This window comes from Diabrotica undecimpunctata, chromosome 9 (genome assembly GCF_040954645.1).
Source record: "Diabrotica undecimpunctata isolate CICGRU chromosome 9, icDiaUnde3, whole genome shotgun sequence".
Lineage (NCBI taxonomy): Eukaryota > Metazoa > Arthropoda > Insecta > Coleoptera > Chrysomelidae > Diabrotica > Diabrotica undecimpunctata.
In genome coordinates this window covers 128,687,026-128,699,279 of record NC_092811.1, presented here as the reverse complement: position 1 = coordinate 128,699,279, position 12,254 = coordinate 128,687,026, and the positions used below count along the sequence as shown (strand labels likewise).

Genomic DNA, 12,254 nt, shown 5'->3' with positions numbered 1-12,254 from the left:
CTTTGTATAAAGCAAACATCTTTCTAACATTAAGACAGGGATCTAAGTATCTTCTGTTTGTATTATGAGTTCTCGTATAATGGCTGGTGTCAGCAGGAAAACTGTTATTATGATTTTTTACAAACCCAACACGCGCTTCATCAGTTTTATCGTAACTTGCACTCTTCTCTCTTAAGAGCGTAGGCGCAAAATTTCGGGCCAATGCTTTTTAAACGCATTCATTTTTTTCGAATCCTGAGAAAACCAACAAATATTTTTGAAAAATTTTAACACAGAATGCAAGATTACATTATTACCGAGGGCCGAAAGTCCCTTAAAATAAACAAAAAGTTTTTTTGAATGAGATATTTGAAATTAAAAATCACAGTAAATTTTCTCTTCTTTTTCACCAGTGTAACTTATTAAAATAAACATTATAGAAGTTTTCAGGGACTTTCGGCCCTCAGTAATATTGTATTCTTTCATTCTGCGTTTAAATTTTTTAAAAATACGTATTGGTTTTCTCAGGATTCGAAAAAAATGAATGCATTTAAAAAGCATTGGCCCGAAATTTTGCGCCTACGCTCTTAAATCTTCCCCTACTTTACCAGACCTTTCTTTCTGCAAGGCTCTTGTCATTCTACCATCAGAAATTTGATATGTTTGCAAAAAATACTGCTTACAAACAATGTGGCTGAAGCCCTCAATGTTCAAAAAATACTTATGTGTACAGGTCTTCATTACGCCTTTGTCTATTCGCAACTGCTATTTTTCGTACTCGGCCACATATATAACAATTTTGTCTTTTATAGTCCCCCAAGAGAATTTTCCGACTTGTCTCACTAACCTTCTCATAACATTTTTTATTATTGCAGTTGCAGTCTTTATTTTCAAATATTTTATTCTTACCAGCCTTTCTTTCTGCATTTTTAAAATTCCTTTTCTACAAAGAGAATTTTTTGTCTTTTTGACAAGAATATCTTCATCCTTTTCACATACAGAAGATTCTACAGTGGGTAAAACAACTACAGAATTAACTTCCAAGTTGACCTCGTTATCATCTGGAACACAAAAATTAATACTTAGTTTACCAGAAATGATACACATTTATATTACTAAGTTATCAGTTTATGTATGCCCAAGTATCTACTAAAACAACCGGCGCAACAAATAAAAAGCTATTATCTGAACAATGACAAATACTTACCATCACTACTTCTTGATTCGTTGGGTGGAACATAATCCAAGTCTGTTATGTCATCATCTGAATCGAAGTGGAAATTTGAAGACATAATTACTATAAAATCAAATTTAAACTAATATTTAAAACTTATTTGTAACAGGAAATGCAAGAAAAATGCTTTAAATGTAAGTAGTAGTAACACGAACTATTCCTTTGATAACTCTGGCGAGAAAAAATGAACTTTTACTCATAGGTGCAAATAATGATCCAAATTTAAATGGTTGCAATAAACAATCAAAGACAATTTATAGGTTTAGGTAAAACTAGGTAAAAACTTACCGCCGGGTCTAATTACCATGGTTTGCACTACGAAAACAACGAACAAAACCAATTCAATATGCGTGCATGGGTTCACTTGCCGGGTTACGTCTTTTCCTCTTAACGACTGGTGCTCTTCTGTTTGCGAGATGTATTTCCGAGCCTCAGCGGTACTATTAGGATCGGATGAATACAGGAGAGGAAAAATGTAATGATTAATTTATACAACCATATTTGAATTTAAACACATGACTTACACCACTTTTGCTCTCAACGGCTCATATATCTGTATAGATTTTCCCAGAAAGAAAACCATACGAAAATCAACGTAAGTCTTGAAACCTACTGATCTCTTGTATCTAAATCCTTCTACATCCTTCACCTTCTATCACCCAACATTTCTCTCTACATCGGCACTGAAATAATTTTTGTTATAAATTGGCACCCAACGTGGGTGCTCATTTTTAAAAAAATTCTTTTTTTTAGGTATGAGCATCAAGAAATAGCTTTAAACTGTGGTACTATGTTACGCGAATGTGCTAGATACGAAGCGCTGGCAAAAATAATGTTATACTCAGATGATTTTTATAACTTTTTTCGATACGTGGAAGTTTCTACTTTTGATATAGCTTCGGATGCGTTTTCTACGTTTAAGGTAAGTTACGAGACCGACATTTTCGATGTTGTGTGTAAATATCGATCGTTTTTTAGGAATTGTTAACCAGACACAAAATTTTATGCGCCGATTTCTTAGAAATGAACTACGATAAAGTATTTAATCACTATCAGAGACTTCTCAATTCTGAGAACTACGTCACTCGTCGTCAAAGTCTGAAGCTTCTCGGGGAATTACTACTCGATAGACATAATTTCACAGTAAGTACGATCATTATTACTAATAAGTAATTGTAGAAACGTTCATTCTAATGCAAAAAGCGATTCGTTGTATATTTCGTGTTTATTGTGATTTTTAAAACGTATGACTTTATACAGCATACATCAATTATTTTTAAACAAACACTTGTATACTTCCTTTTTACGGAATTTAACAGGTATTTCACCCATTAATGCTCAAAATTCAATTTTTATCAAAACAAAATCAAAAATTCAGCATAAAATACAGAGAGGTTGTTTTTAATAGCAATCTGCAAAATTTACGTTTTTCTTTTCTTTGTAATTTATTCCACGTGGCGTTGGAATATCTGGGGCTGTCAACAGGGCTTTCACAAGTCGCCTGTAAAATGCCAATAAAGAAATTGCCTCAATGTTGCTGTAAAGAAGCCACATGTTGACTATTCAAGCTTCTCCTTCTTCTTCTTCTTTGTGCGACTAGGATTACTCCTGTTTGTCTGCCTCTTATTCTGTTTCAAGCGTTGTTGACTGTACATTATCTTTTCACCTTTTTGGCGGCGTTCCAACGGATCTTCTGCTATACGGCTTGTTGTGTTTACAGATGTTCGCTAATCTATCTGGTCCCATAGAGGTCGTATTCCATATCTTCGGTAAATTTCTCCCAGTGTTCTTTTTTGATGTTATCTATTTCTTGGTTTACTATATTCCTGATTCTCGCGTAGTCTTCTCATGCCTCCGGTGCCTTCACTCCTTTGTATGTTAGGAAAGCTTGTTTCTTTTCATTTGCTAGTGCTTTCACTCTTTCATCGTACCATGGAGTTTTATATTCCCGTTTATTTCTGTTAACTTTTCTTTTGTCTAAAGCTTCTTCCGCTGCTTGTAGGATACATTTTTTAATAATTGTCCAGGTTTCTTCTATAATCTTTTTAGTCTCTAGGTTATGGCTGTTTAGCTTTTCTGTTAGTCTGTTTCTATACAAGTTTTGTGCCCCTTCTTCTTCTAAGCTTTCTATGTTTAACTTTTCTTCTACTTTTGTATTTCGCTTGCCTTGTGTGGTGATTGCTATATTTATTTTTCCTATTACCAGGCCATGGTCGGATCCTACATTGGCGGAAGATAGAGTGCGCACATCTATTATATTCTTGGGCTGTGTTTGTCTATTTGTTATAATGTAGTCAATCATAGAGTTACGTCCTCTTGTATCTGACCAGGTGATCTTATGTTGTATTGGGTAGTCAAAGTATGTGTTGTTAATTCGAAGGTTATTCATTAAACAAAGTTCTAGAAGTCTTTCTCCGTTGTCGTTGAGCGTTTCTTCGTTAAATCTTTGTGTAATTCCATCCACAGGTATATTAACTACTCTGGCTTTTAGGTCGCCGAGAATTATTGTTTTACTACCGGCTATTGTCGTGTTCAGTAGATCTTGGAGCTGCCCATAAAAAGCATCTGTCTTCCTTATTTTTGTTGTTATCCGGTGCATATCCAGGGATAATATTAAGTATCGTCTGGTGAAGTTTAAGGCAAACCAGCATCATGTGTTCGTTGATGTATCTTATTTCTTGAATATTGTTACTATATTTATTGTGCATTAAGACGCCTACTCCTGCCTGAGCTCGTTTGCTTTTATCTACTCCGCTGTACAGGAATATAAATTTGTTTCTATTGGCACTTCCTTTCCCTTTCTTTTTTGTTTCGTTCAGGGCACATATATCTATTTTATGGAGCTCCAATTCCTGCATAACTTCCTGTTCCGGTTTGTTCCACGATGCGATGTTCCATGTGCCATTCGTAGATTATTTGGTCTCTTTGTCCTGAGCATTGATTTTTTTTGACAGTAGGTAGGCAGCTAACCTTGCTCACCAACCCCCTTTTCGGAGGACCATTTCAACTCACCAATCCATTCAGCAAAATCTAAATATCGCCCAATACCAATAGATCGAATTCGAATCGTATATAAACCTCTTAGCTTATGGAATAAGTCTACACCACCCATTCCCTTGTTATACATTTGCACAACGTTTGGTTGAGGGATCGCTATAATTTTTCTCTTTTCTGAACCATCTGTTATAGTTTCCTATAGTAAATATTCCTGGAGTTGAAATATAAGTCGCCATTACGTGGGCGTATTCTTCAAAGGTATCGGGGTGAAAGGGGAGCGTGGAATTAACCGCCCACGTTAAGTTCTTATAATGCTCTAGAGATCTGAAATTTTCCCACGCTTACGTTCTCCATACACTAGAGACGTCTCTTGAAGCTGCCATGCCCAGGAGTGTCATGGGTAGCGATATAGGTGTAACAGGTGCCAAATAAGGTCACAAATATACAGCGTGTAGTCAGAAAATTGTCATAGTTTCACATGAAGTTTCTCGAAAAAAAGAGGTTTATGTCATTGGAAAAACCTCATCACGACAAACTAGAAGCTATAAATAATTAGTTTTCATATCAGAAAAATGGCTAATAGTCGCAGATTTAAGTTTATATTTAATTAATATTTTATCATCAACCAATAAAAGAATTTTCGTTTTTTTCAAAACTAATTAATATAAATAATACAGTCGCAACGACTTTATAACATGCATTATTCGTTTATTACCTCTAGGAGATTAGTACGTATTTATTGATCATTTTTTTCGATTGCTTATCATTTATTTCTCAACAAAAGATACGATAACGGCGATTACTGTTAATACTTCAACGTCAATCAATGATTTTTAAGGTAGGTAAATTGAATGAACGGGTCAATGTCTTTGATAAGATTACTATAACAAAATTGCCAATTATTCATCGTTTTTATTTACAGTATCTGAAAGATTCGTTTCTCAAGTGATCCGTTTCGATGTATATACTTCTATTTTTTTCCTTGCTGAACAAATTTTGAAATGGTGATTCATTGGTCTCCAGTTAATGATTCATCGGCAATATATTTGACAGGTGGAGATTGCTTGTGTGTCTATTGACTTTGGAGGTGACATATTTGGTATCTAGAGGAGGTACTGGCGATTATAGATATCATAGACATATTTATAGTATATAGAAAGTTGGTAGTAGTTTGTATTCGTGTAATTTCTCGAAAATTTAGTTAACTTTGAAAATTTGCTCAGGTATCACTCTAGTGCAGTGAAAATTATACTAAAAGTCTCTGCAGATCTATGTAATATTCAATTTTTCGGAGCAATATCCTTGTTAGAACTTCGTAGCATACGTTTGGTAACAAAATATGCCTGTCTTCTTCATCTTCCAGTACCTATTTTCTTTGGTTGTTGCTTATTCTCACTTTTTATTCTTTATTTCTCATACCATGCCCAAAATGTTCAAATTTTGGGTTTTTTTTTTGGTATTTAAAAAATTCAGGACTCTTTTTTAAGTATACACTGGAGTAACAGTTGTATTTGTCACAAGATTTACTAACAGACTTAACACCCGCGAGTGGGTATATAAGACACCAATTCGCAACTACACTTTTGTTATCCTCGATGTCTTAAATGTCTTGTTTTCATTTTAATATGGGTATAAGGCCTAAAACTTAATTGCAAGAGAACAAAAAATGAGCATTAGTAAGAACACCAACATAAACGCCCAATATTACAATCGGACATCTTAATATAGACAATCATACATGTAGGCTAAGGTATTTTGGATTGCCTACCAAACAGGCGAAACGAAACGAAATTTACTTCTATTTAAGAAAATAAATGATTAAAAAAAGACGATAAGTAACGCCGCACTGTTACAAAAGACTGAGCTATCATTATCGTCTAGTCTGGACGCTAAAGGGTGGTCAATGGACCCTCTCCAGGTATTTTTACCATCATAAAGGCCCAGCAATGCCCAGTTACGTTTATAAACCATAAATTTTTAGGTAGACCTTTCATATAAACTTTAAGATGTATATTTGATTACAGGTTATGACCAGGTATATATCGAACCCCGACAACTTGAAATTAATGATGAATATGCTTAAGGAGAGGTCTAGAAATATTCAATTTGAAGCTTTCCACGTATTCAAGGTGAGTTTCTGATCAATATATATCAACATATTTGGTTAGATAAGTTTTTTCTAGGAGCCTACGGCAAATTGACTATTTAAAAAACGATTTTTTTTTAATTGTGCGCCATTTACTAACACTTGCATACGTTTTCAGGTATTCGTTGCCAATCCAAATAAACCTAAACCAATTTTAGACATTTTATTACGTAATCAAGAAAAACTCGTAGAATTTCTTATGCGGTTCCACACAGACCGAGCCGAAGACGAGCAGTTTAATGACGAAAAGGCGTATCTAATAAGGCAAATCAAGGAGCTAAAACCAATACCGGGGCATTAAATATACTGATACTGTACTTTGTCAATATTATTTTTAATTGCTACCCATTTTAATTTGCAAAAGTCAACTAGATGTAATGAAATTGAGCAATTGCCCCCACACGTTTATTACAATCACAATTGTTCGGCATTTTAAATAATTTATCATTCAAAACCTTTGTCTAACCATCTCTTAACGAAACTTAAACTTTTCGATCAGTATATTATAACCAATCTAAGGAATTTCAAAGGAATAATGCACAAAATGGTGCGTGCTCTGTTATAAAAAGTTCTATAACATCAACGTTACTCGTTCATGTATTCCTGCGCAGAAAGTATTGCAACGTACAATAAAATTTTATCTCAGACTTCTTAGTGTCGTCGACGTCTGTTTAAACAGTTTTTAAACCTTTGGCAATCTTCTAACAATGATATCACATTGTTCTACACGTAGAATATGTTTAGTATTATGCATTGTTAGGTTGTCAATGCTTTCGCAGTACTTTCCTTCTACTTTGTACCACTGATTCAAATGTACACAGTTTGCAGGCCCATAGAGATGTTACTGTTGGAATTTGGTAAACATTTGATGTTTTCCCGACCGTTAATAAATGGCCTAATGGTTCCTATGAAATATAATTTTGATGCATGTGGGATGCACCTCCATCTCGGTAACCTCAACCTATTTATAAGCAGATTTTACCATCGGTCACATCTCGTCTGCTTAGTATCTAGTTATAATAATCGTTTTACTGAACGTTTAGACTGATTGCAACGTTATACTGGAAAACGTTCTATTATCTAGGATCTGGAACATATCTAATTGAAATTTAAATAATTTTTGATGCTAAAAATTCTTAGATTCGTATCAAAATTGATCTTTTTGTCGACATTTCGATAGCCTAATGCTTTCTATAAAATATTAAGTGATACATGAGGGATGCACCTTTATCTAGTTAACCTCAATTTATTTGTAAGCAGTTTTTATCATCGTTCACATCTCGTCTGTTTGGAATCTAGTGATATTGATGGTTTTACTGAGCGTTTGAACTGTACATTACCGTTCTGTTATATAGGATCTAGAACGTACAGAAGGACGTATTTGGAATTTAAGTTAATTCCAAATAATTTGATAAAATTTCCAATTTTTACATTCGTAGAAACAAAAGTTGATCTTTTCGCCAATTTCGCTAAAATTGACACTGAAATTGCCTATAAAATATAAAATATTTCCTCCATCTATAAATATTTACTCTATCTCGAAGCCTCAATCTGTTCATTGATAGCTTTTATCTTCATTCACTCATATCTCGTCTGTGTATAATGTAGTTAGGTGGATTGTGTTATTAAATGTTTGTACATGAGTAATTTAATCTCCACATTCCTAGTAAAAATTTTTAACGAGCTTTCGGTGGCCTAATGCTCCTATAAAATATAAAGCAAAGGATTTCGTAGTATGATATGATACAATATCTCTTCTAGATACATTTTTAGTTAAAATAGATTTCTACCTTTCCATACTCCATGCACTCGTCACTATATTGATATATGTGGGATGCACCTCCATTCCGAACGCCTCAATCATTTTATTACTAGTTTTTATCTGTGTTTGAACTGTGTATTGAGGAGTAATACTATAAAAAAGCATTACGCTTTCATTTAAAGCATGCATTAGCAAAAAACAAAAGTGTGATGTAATAAATTGTGTGGGATAAAATTGTTTTTACGAGATGCCAATTTATAAATATATTTTACATACACCATTTTGGTATGAATAGAAACAGGACGTTAGAAAGGCAGCAGATAATAGTTAAAAGTCCCGAGCTGGCTTATTTTCTAGTGAATGGGTATTTTTATGAACATTAATCAATAAAATATTCTGCGTATTTCATTGTTAATATTTAATATTTGGTAAATAATAAAACCAATAATATTTTACGGTAATTTTTTTCTGTTTGATCGATAAAATGCGAGGTATCAGGTAAGTGATGACAAGTTAACCCAAAAAGACAGTTCAAATTCTTTGCTTAACCCTCGTAAAAGTAGACTGTTTTACAGGGGTAAAGTGATAGATTGTTGATCATTCCCTTGATAGTACAACAAATGTATTAATATCTTTGTTGTGTAAAGAAATAATTACTTATTATTATACGTTGCTTTATAACGAAGAGTGAATTTTGGGTTATCTGAGCGATCGTTGGTAGGAGTTATATACTATTTTGAAGATCTTCCAGAACAGGTGTCGTTTACCAAAGGAACTGTGCATTGAAATACAAACGAATTTGTTAAATACAAAACTTATGTTGTAGTAATTAACATTTTACAATCACGATGATGATGAAAAATGACTACAAGTGTCCTTAGTAGCCGGTCTTGATAAGAAAAACTACAGGGTAAGTACTACTAACAATAAAAATGAATGTCGTTAAGGAATTGCATGTAAGACTTCTAATATTATAAATGGGAAAGTTTTTATCAAATTAGTTTGAAAAGTAAACACTTTTCCATACTTCTAGAGAGTATTTTCAGGTGTTGTCCAATCTGCTGTGTTTGGTGAGTATTTATTTCATGTGAATAGTTTGTTTTTTTGTTGAATATTTATTTTAAAGAGTCAACAAACGTTTTTTCGTTGGTTTTCTTAAATATTGTCTCACTTCTTGTAAATTTACAGCTTTTTTCTAGTCTCCTTTTCTTATATGTTTCTTCCATCAAGCTTTGTTTTGGGCATTTTTCTATTTTGGTCTATATTGAGCCTCAGTAGACTCTGAAAGACTCAGCAATCTGTTTCTATAAAATACAAGTAATTTCTAACCATGTTGTACTTAGTACATCACTTCAGTTTTCTTTGAAGGTCGCAAAAAATACGTTTTCTTCAAATGTACACTTAAGTGTGCTATTTTGGGTCTTCGAGAACCGATTTCTTCTCAATTTTTCTATCTGTTGGCAGTCTACGTATTTTTTGCTCTTGTTTGCTCTCTTATTTCTAGTATTTTCTTTATTTTTTTTTTTTATTTATTAAGCTCTAAATTGGTGCAATAAATTTTGCCGTTCGATAAGAAAAACATAGCTTATATAATGCATAAATGATATACATTTGGTTGGTTTGAGATATATTTCATTGTGGAATAGACTCTTCCTGGAGTGAATGCTTTTCCTCGGTTGCCACTATCTCTTCGTTTAACGTAAATTATCGAAAGTATGCATTTTCTGAGACGTGAGAACAGCGAGAAGTTCGTAGGTGCTAAATCTGGCGAATATGTTGGATGTTGCCACAATTTTTTTTTATAAATCACTGATTGTCACGATAGTCTTTTTTTTTCAGCTGCGGTAACTTGATGGACATGATTTTTTCTTGTGTCAAATATATTTGTTGTCGCAATTTTTTTATATCCATCTGATCCAGAAGATTATAGTAATGATCTTTTACCAGTTTTCTTACCAAAATTCCTTTTGCATTCCGAGTAATGCATATTAACACTTTCCTAGACTATTTCTGGACCATAACTCATTTCGGAACCAACACTTTCCTATCTGTTAACAGTCTCCATATTTTTCTCTCTATGTCTGTCTCTCCAAGCTAGTAGAGTTTACAATAAATTTTGTCGTTCGATAAGAAAAATAGGGTTTATAAATTGCACAAATGATATATTGAACAATAATTATGTGAAGTATGCATTTTTGAGACATGAGAAGTGTGAGGGTGCTAAATCTGGCGAATAAGTTGGTTGTTGCAATAATTTATACTTTAATCCACTGATTTTCAGAATAGTTTTATTTAACTGTGTTGTCTTTCTTGTGCAAAACAAGTCATTTTTCCTGATTTTTTATTGTTTGTTGATCTAAAAGGTTCCAGTAATGATTTTGGTTTATTATTTAGTCCAGCTTTTTACCAAAATTCGTTTGCATTCCAAATAATTCTGTATTAACATATTCTACCATTTCTTGACCCTAACTCATTACGGAACTAATGTAATCGGTTCGTACCATTCGTGAGCTTCTTCTTTTGATTTACGATCATAATTGTATACCTAAGTCTCCTACATAGTGATAAAACGATGTATTAAATCCTTTTTATCCCCTATAAAATGCTCCAATTGTTGCAATCGATTGTGGTTTTGCTCTTAATATCTCTCGGTGAATACAGGATCTTCCAAAAGCATACGACTTCTTTTGCGTGGATCATCTTCACTACTTCCTCAACATTTAACTTCAGCAACCCCTATTTGTACTGTTCTAATTATTGTAGGTTAAGAATCTTTAATTACTTTTAACGATCCTTCATGATTTAATTTGGTGCTAGATCTTAGTTCTTCAATTTTTCAATTATTAAAAATACCTGGGCACTTTTGTCAATTATGAACAGCTAGAAATATCCAAATATACCATCTCTTATCCAACGACAAAATTTGATACAGCTCATTACTCATCCAAGCTATTTTACCTTCTATATTAGTTTTTTTTTTGAGCAATAATCAGGTCTCACTGGCACAAAGTAATATTGGTAACAGATATGACACGATACATTGAGACACCGATGCCAAATGAGCTAACGTGATAGAACGACAATACGGTAAAGACTGCTGCACGCTTTGGTGATAAACCGCAGGCATGGAGTTTCTAAGCAATTGACGCTTTCCTAGAAATTTAAAAATTATAGTAAATCTCTACACCTTTCACACTATTATAAACTATTGGAGTTCGGCGTTACAAAAATCCACTGTTCTTTAGCACTTAACTAAATTATTGTAGGAAAACTGTATTATAACAAACAGTAGTGTGGCTCTGCGTCCTTATATATAGTCCCGACCAGACAAGACAGCCATGTTTTAAAGAATATCTTATTTTATTTAGTGATCGGTTATTTTGGAACGGATCCATGTAATCAAATCGAATCATTAAAAATAACTTTGTTCCCAACTCTAACATTCCCTTGTCTGAATCAGTTCGAGTTTTTTTAAAGTATTGTGTGGCGCCGAGAGAGTCATTACTGTCTGTTGATAATACAGATATAGTATCGTTAAATGTATTCCTGTTATTATAACATGAAGACATCTGCTAATTACTAAAATCAGACTGTAGATCGTTCCTAGAAATTAATATAAAGAGCTTAATCTAACGAGTTGCCTATAAATCATCAATAAAAAGTATATAAGTTCACCAGTATTCATTAGGAAGAGACATTTCCAAAGTAAGACGTGATTGACTCATAAAACTCTTGTGATCAAATTGATTTACATGTTTTTTTAAAGAGAAAAGTGTTTTATTGCTGTTTCTTTCTACTTTTTGTGTATAATTTACAAATTAACGGTTCACATTTGTCCAAATATTCATCGTATCGCCTACTTGATTTAACATTACCAATATTTTACCATAAAAAAAAGATACATGTATAAATAAGGAACCGTCTTGATTTTTTCGACTACATACTATACGTCTACTGTCTACTTATTTTTTTTATTGTGTTGTTAATTTGCTTCTTTTCGTCACTTCTATTATTCATCTTCATTCGTTATTATTCCTCTTACAGTTTCAAAATATGGCTGGAAAGGCCCCCTCTTTACAACTCCCGAACAGCTCTTCGGAACATAAAATACATTTTGAACATACAACGTGATATTT

General features: G+C 33.2%; 1 protein-coding gene across 1 annotated transcript in view; it reads left to right on the top strand.

Annotated features, from left to right (window-relative positions):
• Window positions 1-8,573, top strand: part of Mo25 (calcium binding protein Mo25) — a 33,240-nt gene extending 24,667 nt beyond the window's left edge. Inside the window, exons 3-6 of the mRNA XM_072545261.1 lie at window positions 1,967-2,135; window positions 2,192-2,356; window positions 6,235-6,339; window positions 6,475-8,573. Of these exons, the coding sequence (XP_072401362.1) occupies window positions 1,967-2,135; window positions 2,192-2,356; window positions 6,235-6,339; window positions 6,475-6,657 (622 nt within the window). The 3' untranslated portion in view covers window positions 6,658-8,573. The remainder of the gene's footprint in view (window positions 1-1,966; window positions 2,136-2,191; window positions 2,357-6,234; window positions 6,340-6,474) is intronic.
• Window positions 8,574-12,254: the final 3,681 nt, after the last annotated feature.